General features: G+C 36.0%; 2 protein-coding genes and 1 non-coding gene across 5 annotated transcripts in view; 1 reads left to right on the top strand and 2 right to left on the bottom strand.

Annotated features, from left to right (window-relative positions):
* Positions 1–7,885, top strand: part of MCC (MCC regulator of WNT signaling pathway) — a 309,780-nt gene extending 301,895 nt beyond the window's left edge. The window contains exon 19 of one of the 3 annotated variants that reach the window (XR_005986779.1): positions 5,988–7,885. The gene's annotated coding sequence lies outside the window, so the exon portion shown is untranslated. Of the gene's footprint in view, positions 1–2,347; positions 2,412–5,109; positions 5,849–5,987 lie in introns of those variants that run through there. The other 2 variants (XR_005986780.1, XR_005986781.1) reach the window with 2 other exon arrangements.
* The window catches only part of DCP2 (decapping mRNA 2), a 48,533-nt gene that overhangs the window by 8,878 nt on the left and 21,789 nt on the right, over positions 1–17,866 (bottom strand). The window contains exons 5-10 of the mRNA XM_041748458.1: positions 8,445–8,597; positions 8,212–8,324; positions 8,004–8,111; positions 5,931–6,066; positions 2,369–2,479; positions 259–310 (exon numbers count right to left, since the gene is read on the bottom strand). Coding sequence (XP_041604392.1) covers positions 259–310; positions 2,369–2,479; positions 5,931–6,066; positions 8,004–8,111; positions 8,212–8,324; positions 8,445–8,597 — 673 coding nt within the window. The remainder of the gene's footprint in view (positions 1–258; positions 311–2,368; positions 2,480–5,930; positions 6,067–8,003; positions 8,112–8,211; positions 8,325–8,444; positions 8,598–17,866) is intronic.
* Positions 5,065–5,171, bottom strand: LOC121488484. Its single transcript, XR_005987109.1, has one exon. It is a non-coding gene; the product is annotated as a U6 spliceosomal RNA (small nuclear RNA).

Consider the following 17,866-nt stretch of genomic DNA (forward strand, 5'->3'; position numbering starts at 1 on the left):
GTTCACGCACAGCACCCAGGTTTGACATTCAACCGCAAAAATAGCACACTGAAAGGGAATATCATTTCATCCTGATGATTTAAGTTCATTTTAGCGAGTTTCATATTTAGAGAATGTGATCACATATATGAACTCTCTACAAAACATGTGCAACTCTTTCTGCTTATCTATCACAATCCGTTACACTCTCAACTAAAATCAAGGTTAGGCCAAAACCAAATCAAATCCCCCAAAGATTTTAAAAAGAAAATGACTTGCCTGTTTCAAAATTATCCTGAAGTTTTCGTGGATGAAGTTTTTTTTCACATTTCTATTAAAAGAACACAAACACACACACACACACACACACACACACACACAATACACCATCTGTAGTTATTCTACATAAATGAGGAGATATGTTATCAAATTTCTCAGGAAGAAAATTAAACCAGGAATATAATCACCATCCCAGTCTTACACTGTTTTTTTTTTTTTATTTTACGCCTAAAACCTTAAGTTCTTGATTACATGTACAATAATAGAAACACCAGAAAAAAAAAATTACTCATTAAATTTTTCAACCCAGAGATAATTATTAACATTTTAGTGCATCTCTCTAGCTTTTTCTTTATGAAGATACTGTGAATTTTCATACAATTACTAAAAATTTAGTGGAATTATTAGGTATATAGGACTATTCTATAACTTACTTTTTTTTCCCCCCTAAGGATGTATTATTTATTTTAGAGGGAGAAGGCATAAACATGGGTGAGCAGGGGGAGGGACAGTGGGAGGGGAAGAAAAGAGAAACTCCAGCAGACTCCCCACTGAGTGTGAGCCCAAAATGGGGCCAGATCACACGGGGGCTCAATCCCACGATCCGGAGAGCATGGCCTGAGCTGAAATCAAGAGTTGGATGCCTTAAATGAATGAGCCACCCAGGCGCCCCAAACTACTTTTTAAATGTAATATACTGTGAATATATTATTTTCAATAAATATAAATCTACACCATCATTTTTAATGACTACACGGTAGCCCACTGCATATATGATACAGCATTTGAAATTATACTCTTGGATATGCAGATTGTTTCCATGTTTTCATTATTCAAAAGAGTAGTGGGATGAACATTCTTGAAAATTTTCTTCTAGGGAAACAGTTTAAGAAACTTTTCAGGCTTTCCATATAGTCAAGCTACTCTCTAAAAGGTACTACCAATTAGTTATTTTTAAGTATTGTCAATACACTCAATAATATACAAGTGGAGGATCCCTGGGTGGCGCATCGGTTTAGCGCCTGCCTTTGGCCCAGGGTGCAATCCTGGAGACCCGGGATTGAATCCCACGTCAGGCTCCCGGTGCATGGAGCCTGCTTCTCCCTCTGCCTGTGTCTCTGCCTCTCCCCCTCTCTCTCTATGTGACTATCATAAATAAATAAAAATTTAAAAAATATATATATACAAGTGGCTCTCTTTATCTGTGGCAATCTGACAAGAAAAAAGTTTAACTAAAAGGCAAGTAATCTAAGAGTAAATTGATCTTTAACATGTGTTTTAAAAAAAAAACAAACGTGTTTGCCCTTGGAATCAATACACCCAAGTAAACAGCAAATAGAAACTCAGGTAAAAATTTTTGATAAAACTTTGAAAACTACTATTATCACCCATTGTTAAAAAAAGAAAACTAGGACTTCCAGAAAAGACAAACAAGGAGACCCATTAATTATGAACTGCAACTTTCTGGACCACAGACTAAGCGTGAAAGTAAATGTCCTAAAATGCTCACAGTTATCTATCTGCAGGCCCAGTCTAAGGGCTATGGCACTGACTTTTTTTTAATTTTCTAAATTCTATCACCTTTCTTTTATAATTATTTTATTCTATCATTTTGGAACATTGACCTCTGCCAAATTTTTTCATATGCCTGTTATTGTCTGAAACCTACTGCCATCTCTACAGTCCCCAGATCTCTAAAACTCTTTATATTTACCTCTTGTTTATAAATTCTATCAAGTTGAAGAGAAAAAAAATACACTTGTGATGTTCTCCCCAACTTTAGCTTTATTATAACAATACAGACTCTATTTAGAAAAACAAAGAAAAATAGCCAAGGACTTGCTCTTTCTAGAAAACAGGGTTGACTACACACTGTTTTCATAGTACTAAAAAATATTTAAATACCGACATAAAATAGCAAAAAATCAGATGTGTAATTCAATGTGACAAACCTGTAACAGGGCAGCCAGAGATTTTAAGTAAGCAAATAATGCACAGTTTCACTGCATAAATATCAATATATCAATTCAATGTGCTTTTTGGACAATGCCCTTGCCCCACTCCTAAAACGGATAAACTACGTTCTTAGTTTTATAGATGTAAGTCTTACCATTAAGGGATTCTGCTGCTTGGCTGGCTGACTGTGGATCCCATTTGTTCTTTTCTTCTGATTAGGTGAGTCCTGATACTGTTTTCTGCCATTTCCCCTCATACTTTGATTCTGTTTTTCCAAAGAGAAGAAATAAAATATTAGCCTACAGTATAATTTAACAGGACCAAAGAATATACTGCCAAGAATATGTTTAACTGGTTGAATGAGAGTTTAGCAAAGTCCCTCCCAAAATTTTCCTAGAATATTGGAGAACCACATGGAACACCTGAGTGGCTCAGTGGCTGAGGATCTGTATTCAACTCAGGGCGTGATCCTGGAGTCCTGGGATCGAGTCCCAAATTGGACTCCCCGCAGGGAGCCTGCTCCTCTTTCTACCTATGTATCTGCCTCTCTCTCTCTCATCAATAAATAACATCTTAAAAAAAAAAAAATTGGGGAACCACATATCAGTATTTTCTTACAGAAGACAGTGCTTCACAAAGCAAGATTCCTCTAAAGGTACACAACAGTAAATACAGTGGTCCCTAGGAATCTTGCCTTATCCCATTTCTGCTTACAGACTTTGTTTACAATGCACAAGTTAAAAAAAATGGGAGAAGGAGAGAGAAACAAGTTTGAAAACCTTATGCAACCATCATAAACAACCCTCTGAGGTGGAATGCGAAGGCACACTGGCCATTTTTTAAAACAAGAAATATGTAGCAGATAGTGATCAACTATTATCCTAAAATCTGCTTTAAATTTATAATAAACAAGTGAGTATTTTTAAATTAATAACCTTTTATACAAAATAAAGATTGGTATTTAAAAACCTTAGGCCATTATCCCTAAAGTTAGATCTAAAGCCTAAACATGCAGTAGTTGACATTTTGTAATTGTATGATTTAACATAAGTTAATTTTCTTATCATTCCCCCCAAAATCTAGGTTTAACTTAAAAAATAAAGTTTTTAAACATTACTTTGTCCCTAACAGTCTTAAAGGGACAGCTAGTTAAGAGGACTAAAACAACATAAATAATTATTATTTTGTACTTTTTTAAGAATATCAAAATGCATTTGTTTATACTCTATCTACTACAGAAAAAGCTAAGCAGTTCCTAAAATAGGGCAGCCAGAGTGGCTCAGTGGTTTAGTGCCACCTTCAGTCCAGAGCGTGATTCTGGAGACCCGGGATCGAGTCCCACGTCAGGCTCCCTGCATGAAGCCTGCTTCTCCCTCTGCCTGTGTCTCTGCCTTTCTCTCTCTGTCTCTCATGAATAAATAAAATCTTAAAACAAAACAAAACAAAAAAACTGTCCTGGTGTCTATTCACCTTTAAAAAAAAAAAAAAAAGCAGTTCCTAAAATAGCCTGAAAACGAAACACTTTTTTTTTTTAAGTTTTTATTTCAATGTGGGGCTTGGACTCAAGTCCAGAGATCAGGAGTTGCACTCTTCTAACTGAGCCTGCCAGGTGCCCCAACAATAAGCTAACTTAAATAATTGGTTAGGAACAGAAAACAAACTGATGGTTGCCAGAGGGCGAAATGGGCAAAATGAATGAAGGAGAGTGGGAGATAGAGGCTTCTAGTTATGGAATAAGTAAGTCACAAGAATAAAAGGCACAGCCGTAGGGAATAGTCAATCACATTGTAATAGCGTTATATGGTGGTTGTATGGTGGCATAAGAGTGGAACAAGTGGAACTACACTTGTGGTGAGCACAGCATAACATATAGAGATGGTGAATCACTATGATGTACACCTGAAACTAATGTAACATTGTAAAATAGACTCCAATAAAAAAAATTTAAATAATAAAGAAATAGGTTTACAGAAATGCATGTTATCACATACTTCTAATTCAGTTTCATTCATTCTGCTCTTCCTGGTATTTTTTTAGTATGGTACAATAAATATAGTTTACCATCATAACTTTTAAACATACAAGTCAGTGGCAGTAAGTATAGTCACAATGTTGTACAGCCACCACCAGTATCCATCTCCAGAATGTTTTTCATCAAACCAAACAGGAACTTTATGCCCATTAAATAACTCTGTATTCCCTGTCCCTCAACTTTAGTAATCTCAAGTTAATTTGTCTCTAAATTTGTCTATTAGGTACCAAATATAATTTGTCCATCATGTGTGACTTATTTTACATAGCATGTGTCCAAGGTTCAAAGACCATATAACAGCATGTGTGTATCACAATTTCATTCCTTTTTATGACTAATAAAACTCTGTATGTATATTTTGTTCATCCACTAATCTGTTGACAGACATATAGGCTGTTTCCACCTTTTGGCTATTGTGAATAATGCCACGATGAACACTGGTATACAAGTTATCGGGTTGAGTCCTTATTTTCAATTTTGTGAGGTATATAACCTAGGAAATAAAACTGCCAGATCATATGATAATTCTGAATTTAACTTTTTTAGGAAACACCAACCTATTTTCCATGGCAGCTGTACCATTTACATGCCCATCAAAAACGCATAGGGATTCTAATTTCTCCACATTATTGTCAACACCTGAGACTTTCCTTTTTTCTTTTTAATTACAGCTTTCCTAGTGGATATGAAGCAGTATCTCAGTGTGGTTTTGATTTGTATTTCTCTAATGACTAAAGATGTTGAGATTTCTTGTGTGTTTATTGGCCACTGAATATCTTCTTTGGGGAAATGTCTATTCGAGTTGTTTGTTCATTTTTTTAATTGGGTTTTTGTTCACAAATTTGCTTGTCATTCTTTTGCAGGGGCCATGCTAATCTTCTCTATATCATTCGAATTTTAGTCTACGTGCTGCTGAAAAAAGGACTAATTGCGGTTTTTTGTTGAATTAGAGGAATTCTGGATATTAATCTCACATTTGATATGTGATTTCCAAATATATTCTCTCATTCTATGGGTTATCCTCTCACTCTTTAAGAATGCTCTCTGATGCACAAAAGTTTGTAATTTTGATGAAACCAGTATATTTTTTAAAAGAATGAAAACAAGAGTGGCACCCAAATGGATGGCTAAAATGATAAAGACAAATAATGCCAAGAATTAGTAAGGATGTGGAATAACTGGAGCTCTCGTATTTTTTGTTGGGGATAACTTGAGAACATTGTTTGCAGCATATACTGAAGAACACAGCATATCCACTGATCCAAAAAAATCCTATACACAAAACAATGGTGTATGCTCATCAAAATACATACAGAAATATCCATAGGAGAACTGTTTGTAAAAAGCTCAAAACTGGAAACAATTGAAATGTCCATTAAAAGTAGAATGGATGAAGTGTGGCATAATCACACACTAGATTACAACACAATAATAAACCTTTCACTGATGGCATATATACCAAAGTCAGATGCTAATTTTTATTTCTTACTACACTGGATTTATACCAAAACTGTGAAGGTTAAGAAGTCTTAATTAACCACGCTTCAAATCACAAATTTGGAACACAGAAATCTTTGATCAACAATTCAGAGCTCTGTAACTGTTAATCTGCAATTCCTCAATTCAGATACATTTCTAAGTCAAATCTAAAGTTATGAAAATCTTTAAATGTATTATCACTCACCTTTGCTTTTAAAATGTCAGACGTTTCAGAATGATTATTATATGGCTTTTGTTGCAGTGGCTGCCTGTACTTTACCCACTGGTCACCAGGAGAACCTTCAGGAAATAACTGCTGACTGTGGCGGAATTTGGTTCGACTATACCAAGATTTAAAAAATAAAAATCAGATCACAAAATTTTCACTTAAACTTCTTCTAACACTTTGATAGTTTATCTTATAGATCACAAACTTTACTTTCTTATTTAATCTCTATCTCTCCGCAGTGGACTACAAGTTCCATAAGAGTTGGGATTCTTACCTGCTTTATCCCCAGCACCCAGAAGAGTGCCTGGTGTTCACTATTTCTTGAATGGATTAAGTGTTATTTTAAACCCCAAACTTTTCTAAGTTATCCATATTACCCCCTCCCTATTAGTAATTATACCTTTAAAAATCAAAAGGAAATAATTCTAAATTGAGTTGAAACAAACACACGTGGCTATTCCTTCTTACTAGGAGAGACAATGCATTCTCGCCAAGATGTTTAAAATACGGAATTTAATCCTGCACACGTTGGTTATGGATCCCTTCCATTCTAGAGGAAGATCTGAAAATTTAAGCTATATTCTAAGGCAAAAAATTAAAGGGCCCAAGAAAATAGACGAGCAAATTTTAAAAAGTCTGGTCTCAAATTCTCATGTGAAAGATTTTGATTGTAAATGGTTGTACTCACATAGTACAATAAAGTTTGTAATAAAGAACATTTTATAGTACTACTTACATTTATAATACAGTCCAGAGTCATTGATCCAAAGAACTGTACTACAGTGATTATTTCAGAGTTCTCCTTTCCCATTTAAAAATTATAATAAAATTGCAGCATGCCTATTTTCTTGAGACAAAATTCAGGTATTTCCTCCAACATATCACAGACATTAGTCTATATGCTAAAAACACCATCCTGCCTAAGAAACCTGAAATTTGGTTAAAATTGCTTCATTACATCCTAACTCCTCTCTCCAGGACTACAAAGCCTAGGACTAAAAGATATGGACATCATATAGCACACTATGGTGGACAAAGCCTCCCAAACATGAAAAGTCAAGACAATTTTTTTTCCCTAAACACTATCACTATTTCATAATGTTTTAGTAGTTACGGTTCTTTTTAATCTTAGCTACACTCCTATTTACTTTTCCTATACTGTTTCATTTATGTCTAGTAGTGTATAATTTGATGATTATAATTACAGGTTCCGAAAGGTGGAAATAACCCTCGAGGCATTTAGTCCAAGCTCCTGTCCTCATAAAACCCAATTAGGATGGAATATTCCCGATGTATTTTAAAAAAATACTGATTGTAGATATTATTTGTTCCCGTTTAATTTTTGAAGCCCTCAGATATAATCAGAACATCTATATTAAAGTAAAGGTAAAATGCAACTCCCTCTGAGCCTAACATATACAAAGTTCTACCAAGCTTATTACAAATATATATGCTTATAAACAAAATTACTCAGCCTACTCTATAATTGTGATTTGGATATAATTAAGTTCCAACCAAGAAAATGTTCTTTGTGGTTACTGTCCATGTAACAGTCATTTTTTTACAATACAACCAACAAGTCTTTGTTAGGGAAAGAAAAGAAGCAAGCCCAAGTCTTCATTGTTCTATCTTTCTGAACAAATTATACATCAGCATTCCTCATCTACCCTACACAAAAACAGACCTCAATATATCCTCCACTCAAGGATCTTCGGAGACTCAACTGTCCCTAAAACAGGATATGAGAACAGAACAGTAGCAACATGCACAGAGGCAGATTTTTTTTTTCCTCATGTTCTATCAACTCATCTAAAAAGTTGGTACCCTCTTGTGTATACTATTTTAAAAATGTGCCTGAAGCTCCTTTCCAGTTTCAATTAACCTTTTCATCTCATCAAAAACCCTTAAAAAAAAATTCTATTATCTTAAGACCAGTAACAAAATAATTCCAAAAAGGAATCTAATGCCCCTCTAAACTTTAGAAGCAAAATGCTTCTACTGCATTAAAAACTATCAGAAAGTAGGAATCCTATGAATATATTTCTTTACCTCAATTTTTCCACAGTGGGTTTAGCTGGTGTACTACCAACTGAGGAAAATCCATTGTCACTGTCTGAGGAATCTCCAAATCTCCGCGAAAGCCAGTCCCTTAAAGGCCTATGGAAACATTAAGAATTCGCTCTTAAAACTTGGCTACATAAAAAAAACTATAAGAATTACGAAGGTTAGTTTTGTATTTTAAGAAATAGGATCATACCTGATAAAGGGAATGGCCATAAAAAATTTGTTAGGTGCCAAACCAAGTTTGGATTTTGGGGTCATATCATTTCTATGACAGGGCAATTTCTCAATGGAGAACCACTCAATGTTCTGAGACACAAGAAAATAATTCATTTAGTTAATTATCATCAAGGAGTTTCTAAAAGCAATCTCCTACTTCACTCAATTGGGATATTATCCAGCAACCTGAAAATACTTTCAATTACATACCCGAATTTCTCTTCTGGTTTTCGGGTTAAATTTTGTGTCTTTTGGAATTCCTGGAATGATGTACAAACGAGCAAGCTGGTCATTGATTCGAAGTTCAATGTAATCATCCTTACAAATATAATCTTTGATATCAAAACCAGTTTCTTCAAAGACCTGGAAATTTGACACATTTGGATGATGATTTTCATTTGTTGCTGTTAGCTCTCCAGTACATTAAATTTATTTCAAAGCAAAAACTCAGAAATATCCAGGCAATTAAAGGCATGAAAACATTGGGCAAGAAATCAGAATATTCTAGGACCTAGTTCTAGCTCTGAACTGTTCAACTATAGATAAACCCTTTTATGTATCTAAGCCTAAGTTCTCCACCTATTCAATGAAGGAAGATGTGAGACACTGTGATTTTCAAAAAGAATACATATTATTTAATTTTCATCCCCTTTCTGGTACAAAGCTCCTAAAACCCTTGGAATTTCCTAATGGATGAAAGCAACCAAGGTATTCTTTTGTTGTATTACTGAGGTGACTTTTGGACCCCACCTAAATATGGGTGGCTGACTGCCAGGACAACCAACCAAGGGAATAGAAGATTAGAACTTTCAGTCCACCCTACCCTGCCCTCCCATCTTCCACAAAGGGGGGAAAGGCTGGAGATTGAGCTCAGTGGTCAACACCCAATGATTCAACCAACCCTGCCTAACATAAAGCAGCAGCCTCCATAAAAACCCAAGGGCAGGGGACAGACACACAATGTCCAGGTGGGTGAATGCAGAAATTGTGGAAGAGTAGTACACTAGGAGACAACAAAGAAGTTTCACACCCTTTCCCCATATCATGCCCTCTGCAGTTTTTCCAACTGGGTGTTCCTGAGTTATAGATCCCCTTTTTTTATTATTATTATTTTTAAGATTTTATTATTTATTCATGACAGACACAGAGAGAGAGAGAGGCAGAGACACAGGCAGAGGGAGAAGCAGGCTTCACGCAGAGAACCTGACGTGGGATTTGATCCCGGGTGTCCAGGATCACGCCCTGGGCTGAAGGCAGTGCTAAACTGCTGAGCCACCCGGGCTGCCCCATAGATCCTTTTAAATACACCTGCGATCAAGTATGTAAAATGTTTCTCTCAGTTCTGAGAACCACTCTAGTGAATTAATCAAACCCATAAAGAAGAGGTCTTTGGAATCTAGGTTAGAAGCACAGATGACAACCTGGACTTGCAACGTCATCTGAAATAAATGGCAGTCTTGTAGGTCTGAGAGCCCTTAACCTGTGGAATCTGATGCCATTTCCAGGTAGAGTCAGAATTTAGTTGAATTATAGGACACCCATCCAATGTCTGACAATTGCTTGCTGGTCTGAGGAATGCCACTCCCCTTCCAACACACACATACACTGTAATTGATTCTGGAACTCTTACAATGTTAGAATACAGCAGCAGTTCCCAGTCTGTGCAAAGGACACCACTGGGACCACATATGGATATTATTCACGGCCATCTACAAATCTACGTGTAAACCAAGCTACACACTAAAGATTGTCTTATGCAAATAAAACTGTTTCTCAAACATGAAAACTGACTGTGATTAATGCTAACATTTAAAAGGACAGATTCCAAAAGTACAGATACAACCCCCTGGGTCGCAGGGAGGTGAATGAAAAAGAACTGAAAACTAGTAAAACAGACTCATGGGTTCTAAAATGGCCTTCCCTCAGCAGTGCCCCAGGGTCAGAGGAGGAACTGGGAGAACATAAATTCCAAGAACTGATGTTACATCTCATCTTTACCTCTTCCCTCAACCAGAGAAACCACTCTGATTAACATACTGGGCTTCTGTATAAAAAGCCCAGGCTTTTTATAGGCTGTATAAAGGCTTCTGTATAAAATAAAAAACCACTGGTCTCTTCTGGCCTTAAAGTTCTCCCTCAAATAACATTTGTATTATTCTGATAAAGCTCTTCTCCACTTCTTCCCCACTTCATCCCCACCAATCAAAAAGGCTTTGAATGCTCAGTAGCTAGAAACCACTGTGGATCTTTTACCCTGCAGTTGCTCTCCTTTCCTCTGGTTTCAGCACCTCCTTACCAACCACTGGGACAGAAGATGTTAAAACACACGGACAGGCCTGAATCTCTTGATATAGGTGTGAAGGAACTATTTCTACTCATTTGTCTCTTCCCTCTTTGTCAGCTCATTATATCTCTTTCCACATTCCTCAAAAAAGGCACAGCTATCCTTCTCTCAGACATGTATAGTCTAGGACTTTCAACTTAAGCTCCTCCTCCACAACACCCAACTCATTTCTGTCACCATTTCTGTAAATTCCTAAGTATGCTAAACCTCCTGTTCCTCATTAAAATAACAACAATAACAAAAACTAGGTGAATATACTCACTTGAAAAATGTTCTTGGTATATAGAAAAGGAGAAACATTAGTTGTATTTCCTCCTTCTGGAAATGTCAGACTGGGTACCTAAGTACATATGTGATACTGATAAAAGGAGTTCTCTAGTTCTGTTTCTTTATATCTAACATCTGGTATTGTAGGAAAACACAGAAACAATCTATTAAATGTGATCAATGACATTCAAACACAGCAAAACTGTGTATCTTTCCCAGAATAATATTCTGAAGCTCAGTGACAGATGTCATGGTTTCACATCTCTCCAAATCTTAATATTTATATACACAAGACAATATAATTAAAATCACCAATCATGTGGATTTATTTCACAATGCATATATGCTATCTGATGTTCCCATTAAAGCAAAATCCAGATGCTTCAGTTTTCCTTTTACTTAAAACAAAGGTCAAAAAAAAAAAAAACAAAAACACAAAGGTCTACTCTACTGCTTGAGACAGAGCTTAAAAATATTTTTGATTAAAAATCAATTTTGATGGATATTAGACTTATAGGTATAACAATTAAGACGGGGGCACTTAAAAAAAAAAAAGACTGGAAAACCAAATGTTTGCACATCAATGATACGTGAAACTGGTGGTCTTTTTTTTTTTTGAAACTTGTCTTCTTCATCAAAGGGAAGACTTCAACCAGAAGTCAGAAGTCAGAAGTCTTCAACCAGAAGTCACAATACAATCTAAAATATATGAGGGGATCCCTGGGTGGCGCAGCGGTTTGGCGCCTGCCTTTGGCCCAGGGCGCGATCCTGGAGACCCGGGATCGAATCCCACGTCGGGCTCCCAGTGCATGGAGCCTGCTTCTCCCTCTGCCTGTGTCTCTGCCTCTCTCTCTCTCTCTCTCTCTCTGTGACTATCATAAGTAAATAAAAATTAAAAATAAAATAAAATAAAATAAACTTTAAAAAAAAATAAAAAAATAAAATAAAATATATGAGAAAGTCCTACGTATCAACAAGTAACCAGGGCAGCCGGGTGACTTAGTTGTTCCAGCATCTTTCAGCTCAGGTCATGATCCTGGAGCCCCACATCAGACTACCTGCCCAACAGGATGTCTGCTTCTCCCTCTGCCCTCACCCCATTCGTGCTTGCGCACGTTCTCTCTCTCAAATGAATAAAAATCTTTATAAAAATAAAATAAGTAACCCAACTTTTAAAAAGCAGATAACATATAAGTGGGTACTTAATAGAGAAGACATTTAAATGGCCAATAAGAACAGGACAATGTGCTCAACATCATTAAGCTTCAGGAAAATGAAAAATACAATGATAAAGCATTACAATCCCAGCAAAATGTCTAAATTTTTTAAAGCGAGATATAATTAATGAATAACAGTTTCAAACTTACGATACAATGATTTGATATTTGTATATACTGTCAAATGACATAAGATTTTTTTGTACATTGGGATGTCTGGGTGGCTCAGCAGTTTAGCACCTGCCGTGAGCTCAGGGCGTGATGCTGGAGACCTGGGATGAAGTTCCACATCGGACTCCCTGCATAGAGCCTGTTTCTCCCTCTGCCTGTGTCTCTACTTCTCTCTTTCTGTGTCTCTCATAAATAAATAAATAAAATCTTTTTTTTTTAAAAATTGTACATTTATGGAGATATAATTGACATATACTACTGCATAAGCTTAAAGCATACAGCAGAATGGTTCGACTTACATATATTGTTAAATGATTACCACCTTTAGTTAGCAATTATTGCCTCATATAGATACAAGAAAAAGAAAAAGCAGAAGAACATTTTTTTCCTTGTGATGAGAACTCTTAAGGTCTACTCTCGCTTAGCAAACATATATATCATACAGCAGTGGTTACCTGGAGTCATCATGCTGTATATTACATCCCTAGTACTTAACTGTAACGGAAAGTACAAACTTCCGTTTTGTACTTTGTAGCTGAGCTACAAAGTTTGTACCTTTTGACAGTGTTTCTCCAATTCTCCCTATCCCCATCCCCTCACTTCTGGGAATAACAAATCTGATCTCTTTTTCTGGGACTGCTTTATTTTTTCTTTTCAAATTCCACATATAACTGAGATCATACAGTATTTGTCTTTCTCTGACTTATTTCACTTAACACAATGCCCTCAAGGTCCACGTATGTTGCACAAATGGCAGGATTTCCTTATTTAATGGCTGAATAATATCCATTTTTGTGCAGGTGTCTATATATATACACACATACCCTACAACTTCTTTATCCATTTACCTGTCAACGGACACTTAGGTTGTTTCCATTTCTTAGCTACTATGATCATGGAGTACAGTATTCTTTCAAATTAGTTTTAGTTTCCTTTGAATACATTGCCAGAAGTGGAATGCTAGATCACACAGTAGTTCTATTTTTTGAGAAACATCCATACTGTTTTCCATAGTGAGTATATCAGTTTGCAATCAATCTCACCACCAGCACAAAAGGGTTCCCTTTTCTCCACATCCTCGCACACTGGTCCTTTCTTATCTTTTTGATAATGGCCATTCTAACAGGTGTGAGGTGATAGCTTATTGGGTTTTTTTTTCCCTCTCACTGTGGTTTTGATTTGCAATTTCCCTAATGACTAGTGATGTTGAATATCTTTTCATGTACTTGCTGGTCATTTGTGTATCTTCTTTGGGAAAATGTCTATTCTGGTCTTTTGTTCATTTTTAACTGGATTATTAGGAATATTGATATACATATATGTGTATATGTATATATACACATATATGTATATCAATGACATATTATAGATATATATAATAAAAATATAAAATATATATATTTATTGGAGTACAACACCCAGTGCTCATCCCGTCAAGTGCCCTCTTCAGTGCCTGTCACCCAGCACTGTCTAGAAGTTCCTTATATATTTTGGGCATTAACCCCTTATCATGTATATATTTATATATATATATATTTATATTTATATATATATATAGTTTGCAAATATTTTTTTCCATTCTGTAGGCTTTTTATGTTGTTGATGCTTTCTTTTGCTCTAGCTTTTCAGTCTGATGTAGTCTCACTTGTTTATTTTATTGCTTGTGCTTTTGGCATCACATGCAAAAAATTATTGCTAAGACACATGTCCACGAGCTTCTTCCTTTGTCTTCTTCTAGAAGTTTTGTGGTTTTAGGTCTTACATTTATTACATTTAAGTCTTTCATCCATTTCAAGTTAATTTTTATGAGTGGTATAAGAAAGAGGTCTAATTTCATTTTTTTGGTCAATGTCTGATTTTCCCAGCACCATTTACTGAAGAGACCATCTTTCTTGTATTTTCTGGTCTCTTTGTCAATTATTAGTTGACCTTACATGCTTGGGTTTATTTCTGGGCTCTCAATTCTGTTTCACTGATCCATTCTTCTGTTTTTAAGTCAGTACCATACTGTTTTGATGACCAAAGTCTTATAGTATAGCTTGAAATCATAAGTGTGATGACTCCCCTCTCTGTTCTTCCAGGATTGTGTTGGTTATTCAGGATCTTTTATGGTTCTGAACTGTAGGACTGTTTTTTCCTGTTTCTATAAAAAAAAAAGCCACTGGAATCTTGATACAGATTGCACAGAATTTATAGATGGCTTTTACTAGTATTAACATTTTAACAATATTAATTCTAATCCATAAACATGGGATAAAACTATTTCTCATGGAGGCCTGGATAACTAGAACTCTCATATGTAGGTAGTTAGGAATGTACATTGGTACAACCCTCCAGAAAACCACTAGCAATAGCAGGTGCTGACAATATTCTTGATCTGGGTGGTGGTTTCACAGATATATACATATATAAAAATTATTAAATTGTTCAGATTAGTTTCCTTCCTTGAATAGTATTTATAATCAGAAATAAGTATACATACCTAGTCGTGTAAGTCTGTATGTGAGAAACTATGCTGAAAGTAAACGGTATAATCTAAGTTCCTTGTGAGAAAATCCTGTTAACTTTGTGTTACAAATAGTATCTAATTAAAAACATGCTTAATAAATTAAGTATTAATGAAAGACTGAGGAACATTCTCAAATTAAAGGAGACTAAAGATATGTAGTAATTAAATGTAAACACAATGCATGACCCTGGAATAGAATCCTGGATGGGGAAGGGGGCTGGAATTGTTGAGAAGGACCATAATGGGGCGCTTAGTAAATCTGAACATTAATTGCCCATTAGATAATACCTATCGATATTAAAATCCTGAATTTGATAATCACACTGTGATTACGTAAGAGAACTTACTAGAGCTCTTAAAATTTACATGCAAAAGCATTTAGGGCTTAAGATGCATTATGTCTACAATTTACTCCTAAATTATTCAGCGATAATAATAAAAACCAAATGATGCCTCAGTGGTAGAGTTGGTTAAGCGTGTGACTCTTGGTTTTGGCTCTGGTTGTGATCTCAGGATAGTGAGATCAAATCCTGTGTGAGGTTCCACGCACAGCTCAGAGTCTGTTTAAGATGCTCTCTCCCTCTGCTTCCCTTCATGTGCTCACTTGTGCACACGCAGGTGTGCACTCTCCCACTCTCTCTCTCTCTAAATATATAAATAAATCTTTAGGGGTGCCTGGGTAGCTCATTCAGTCAAGCATCTGACTCTTGATTTTTTGGCTCAGGTCATGATCTCAGGGTTGTCATATAGAGCCCTGCAACAGGCTCCACATTTGGCAGGGAGTCTGCCTGGGATTCTCTCTTTCTCCCTCTGCCCTCCCCCTGTTCCCGTGCTCTCCCTCTCTCTCTCTCTCTCTCTTCTAAAATAAATAATCTTTTTAAAATAATAAAATAAAAACTGGGCCACCTTGGGTGGCTCAGTCGGTCAAGCATCTGCCTTGGCTCAGGTCATTATCTCAGGATCCTGAGATCAAGCCCCACATCAGGCTCCCTGCTCAGTGGGGATTCTGGTTCTCTCTCCCTCTGCCCCCCGCACCCCCCACCATCTGTACCCTCTGCTGTCTCTCATGTTCCTCTCAAATAAGTAAAATGTTTTAATAATTGATTTGCCTCTAAAGTTAAGAATCCATTCTCATACTTACTAGGGAAAGTTTTTAGTAGCTCACTTACATATAAAGATACCAAAGACAAAAATGTTAATACCATCTTCTGTGAATCAAATCCATTCTTGTATTATAATACTTCATTTTCCTGGCACACAGAATAGCATTAACTTCTCAAATGGTATCAGATAAAAGTCCCTAAGTTAAGATTAAACACTGTGCTACCCAAAAAGCACCAGCACAGATAGTGAAATTTTCTGCCTATTATCTTATGTTCTTTATAAACCTATAGGAAGAGATACAAGAAATCTACCAAGTTCTGCCATACAAATCCTATCAAGGTTAAATCACATAAATGCATATTTAAAGTCAGTTTCATTACAATAAAATATACTGTTTTGCTAAATAATAAGCAACAAAATGAAATCCTAAAAATGCAAATGAACTGCCAAGTATCATTTGCTTATGCAACAACTGGTGCTTCACAACAATAAAAATATATTGAGGTTATCCTAATACAACCTTTCAACAATATCCAGAAAACATTGTTCACATCTTTGTCCTAAAGCTACTACTTTACTGAATAAAAGTAATCAGACCCCAATTAACAAAGGTGAACCAAAAGGTCAAAGATTGGAAACTACTAATTAAGATGGTGCTAAGCTTTCTATTGACAATTATCCATACCTTGTCCCTGAGAAGGCTATTTGCCACTGCTTCTTTCAGTTCAGCCCACATATATAGCCCTTTTAAGATAGGTCAGATTCTGCTACAACAAAACACCCCTGGATGGCCATATATAATGAAATAATAACATTAACCTAATTATAACAAACCAAATTAATATGTTACTAGCAACTTAAAAAGAAGGGTAATGATAGAACTGCATAATTTAGAAGTCCAAGAAAAAGTGTTGAAGGCATCATCCTAAGTCTAACTAACATCAGCTAGAAAAATTAGGACAGGACTCCTCCTTCTAGGTTAATACAAGTGAAAATGAGAAGGAACACTGGGAAATTAACATGGACTTCTCCAAAAAACAACAATCTGATTTTAAACTAAAACTTCACATAGATGGTACCTCCCACCCCTACCCACCGCCAGACAGCACTACTTCTGTTATATTGTAGTACCACCCAGTGGCAGAAGGACACACTACAAGTCTAGGACTACTAGTTGAATACTTTCATTATTCAAAATGGCAACTGCTATGAACTTAAACTTTGTGTCACCAAAATTCATGCCAAAGGCCTAACTTTCAGTGTGACTAAATTTGGAGCTAGGGCCTGTGAGGAAGTCATAAAGGTAAAATGAGGTCATAAGGTTGGGAACCTAATGCGACAGTGCTAATCTAACAAGGGGAAGAGACATGGCACACACTCTGCACTCACAAAGGCACCCAGGAAAGACCACATAAGCACACAAGGAGAAAGCAGCTACCTGCAAGCCAGGATGAGAACCCTCACCAGGAACCTTATCAGCAGGCACCTTGATCTTGGACTTCCCAGCCTCTAGAACTGTGAGAGATAAATTTCTGTTCCTTAAGCCACTCTGTCAGTGGTATTTCGTTATGGCCTGACTGGACTAATATAGCAATGCTTAACCTTAATCCCGAAACTTTTCTCTCTTTGTAAAGAGGTAATCATTTAAAAATCAGATATTAAGAGTCAAATTCTAATCTCAAAATTCACAAAAATTAAAGACGAGTTTTTTTCTGACAAGTTCCATTATCAGCCACAGGATGTTTCTTAAATCAGAAAGGTTAGAAGGCTTAATTCTTATTATCAAAAGAAAAAAGTTTTTCCCTGAAATTAAGGGACTATGGTTTCTAAGAATACTTGTGGCCTTCCTCAGAGCAAGACAAAAACTCTAAAACAGAAAAAAAAAAAAAAATCAATGATTCAAATCAGAAAGGTAAGTGTTATTAGAAAATACATAGACCTAAAAATCACAAATTCCTTCCATTTTCATCTGTGCTTACAAATGCCCATTTACAAATATTCCTTGACTGTCTATTGTAGT

Source organism: Vulpes lagopus, chromosome 3 (assembly GCF_018345385.1).
Source record: "Vulpes lagopus strain Blue_001 chromosome 3, ASM1834538v1, whole genome shotgun sequence".
In the NCBI taxonomy this organism is placed as follows: domain Eukaryota; kingdom Metazoa; phylum Chordata; class Mammalia; order Carnivora; family Canidae; genus Vulpes; species Vulpes lagopus.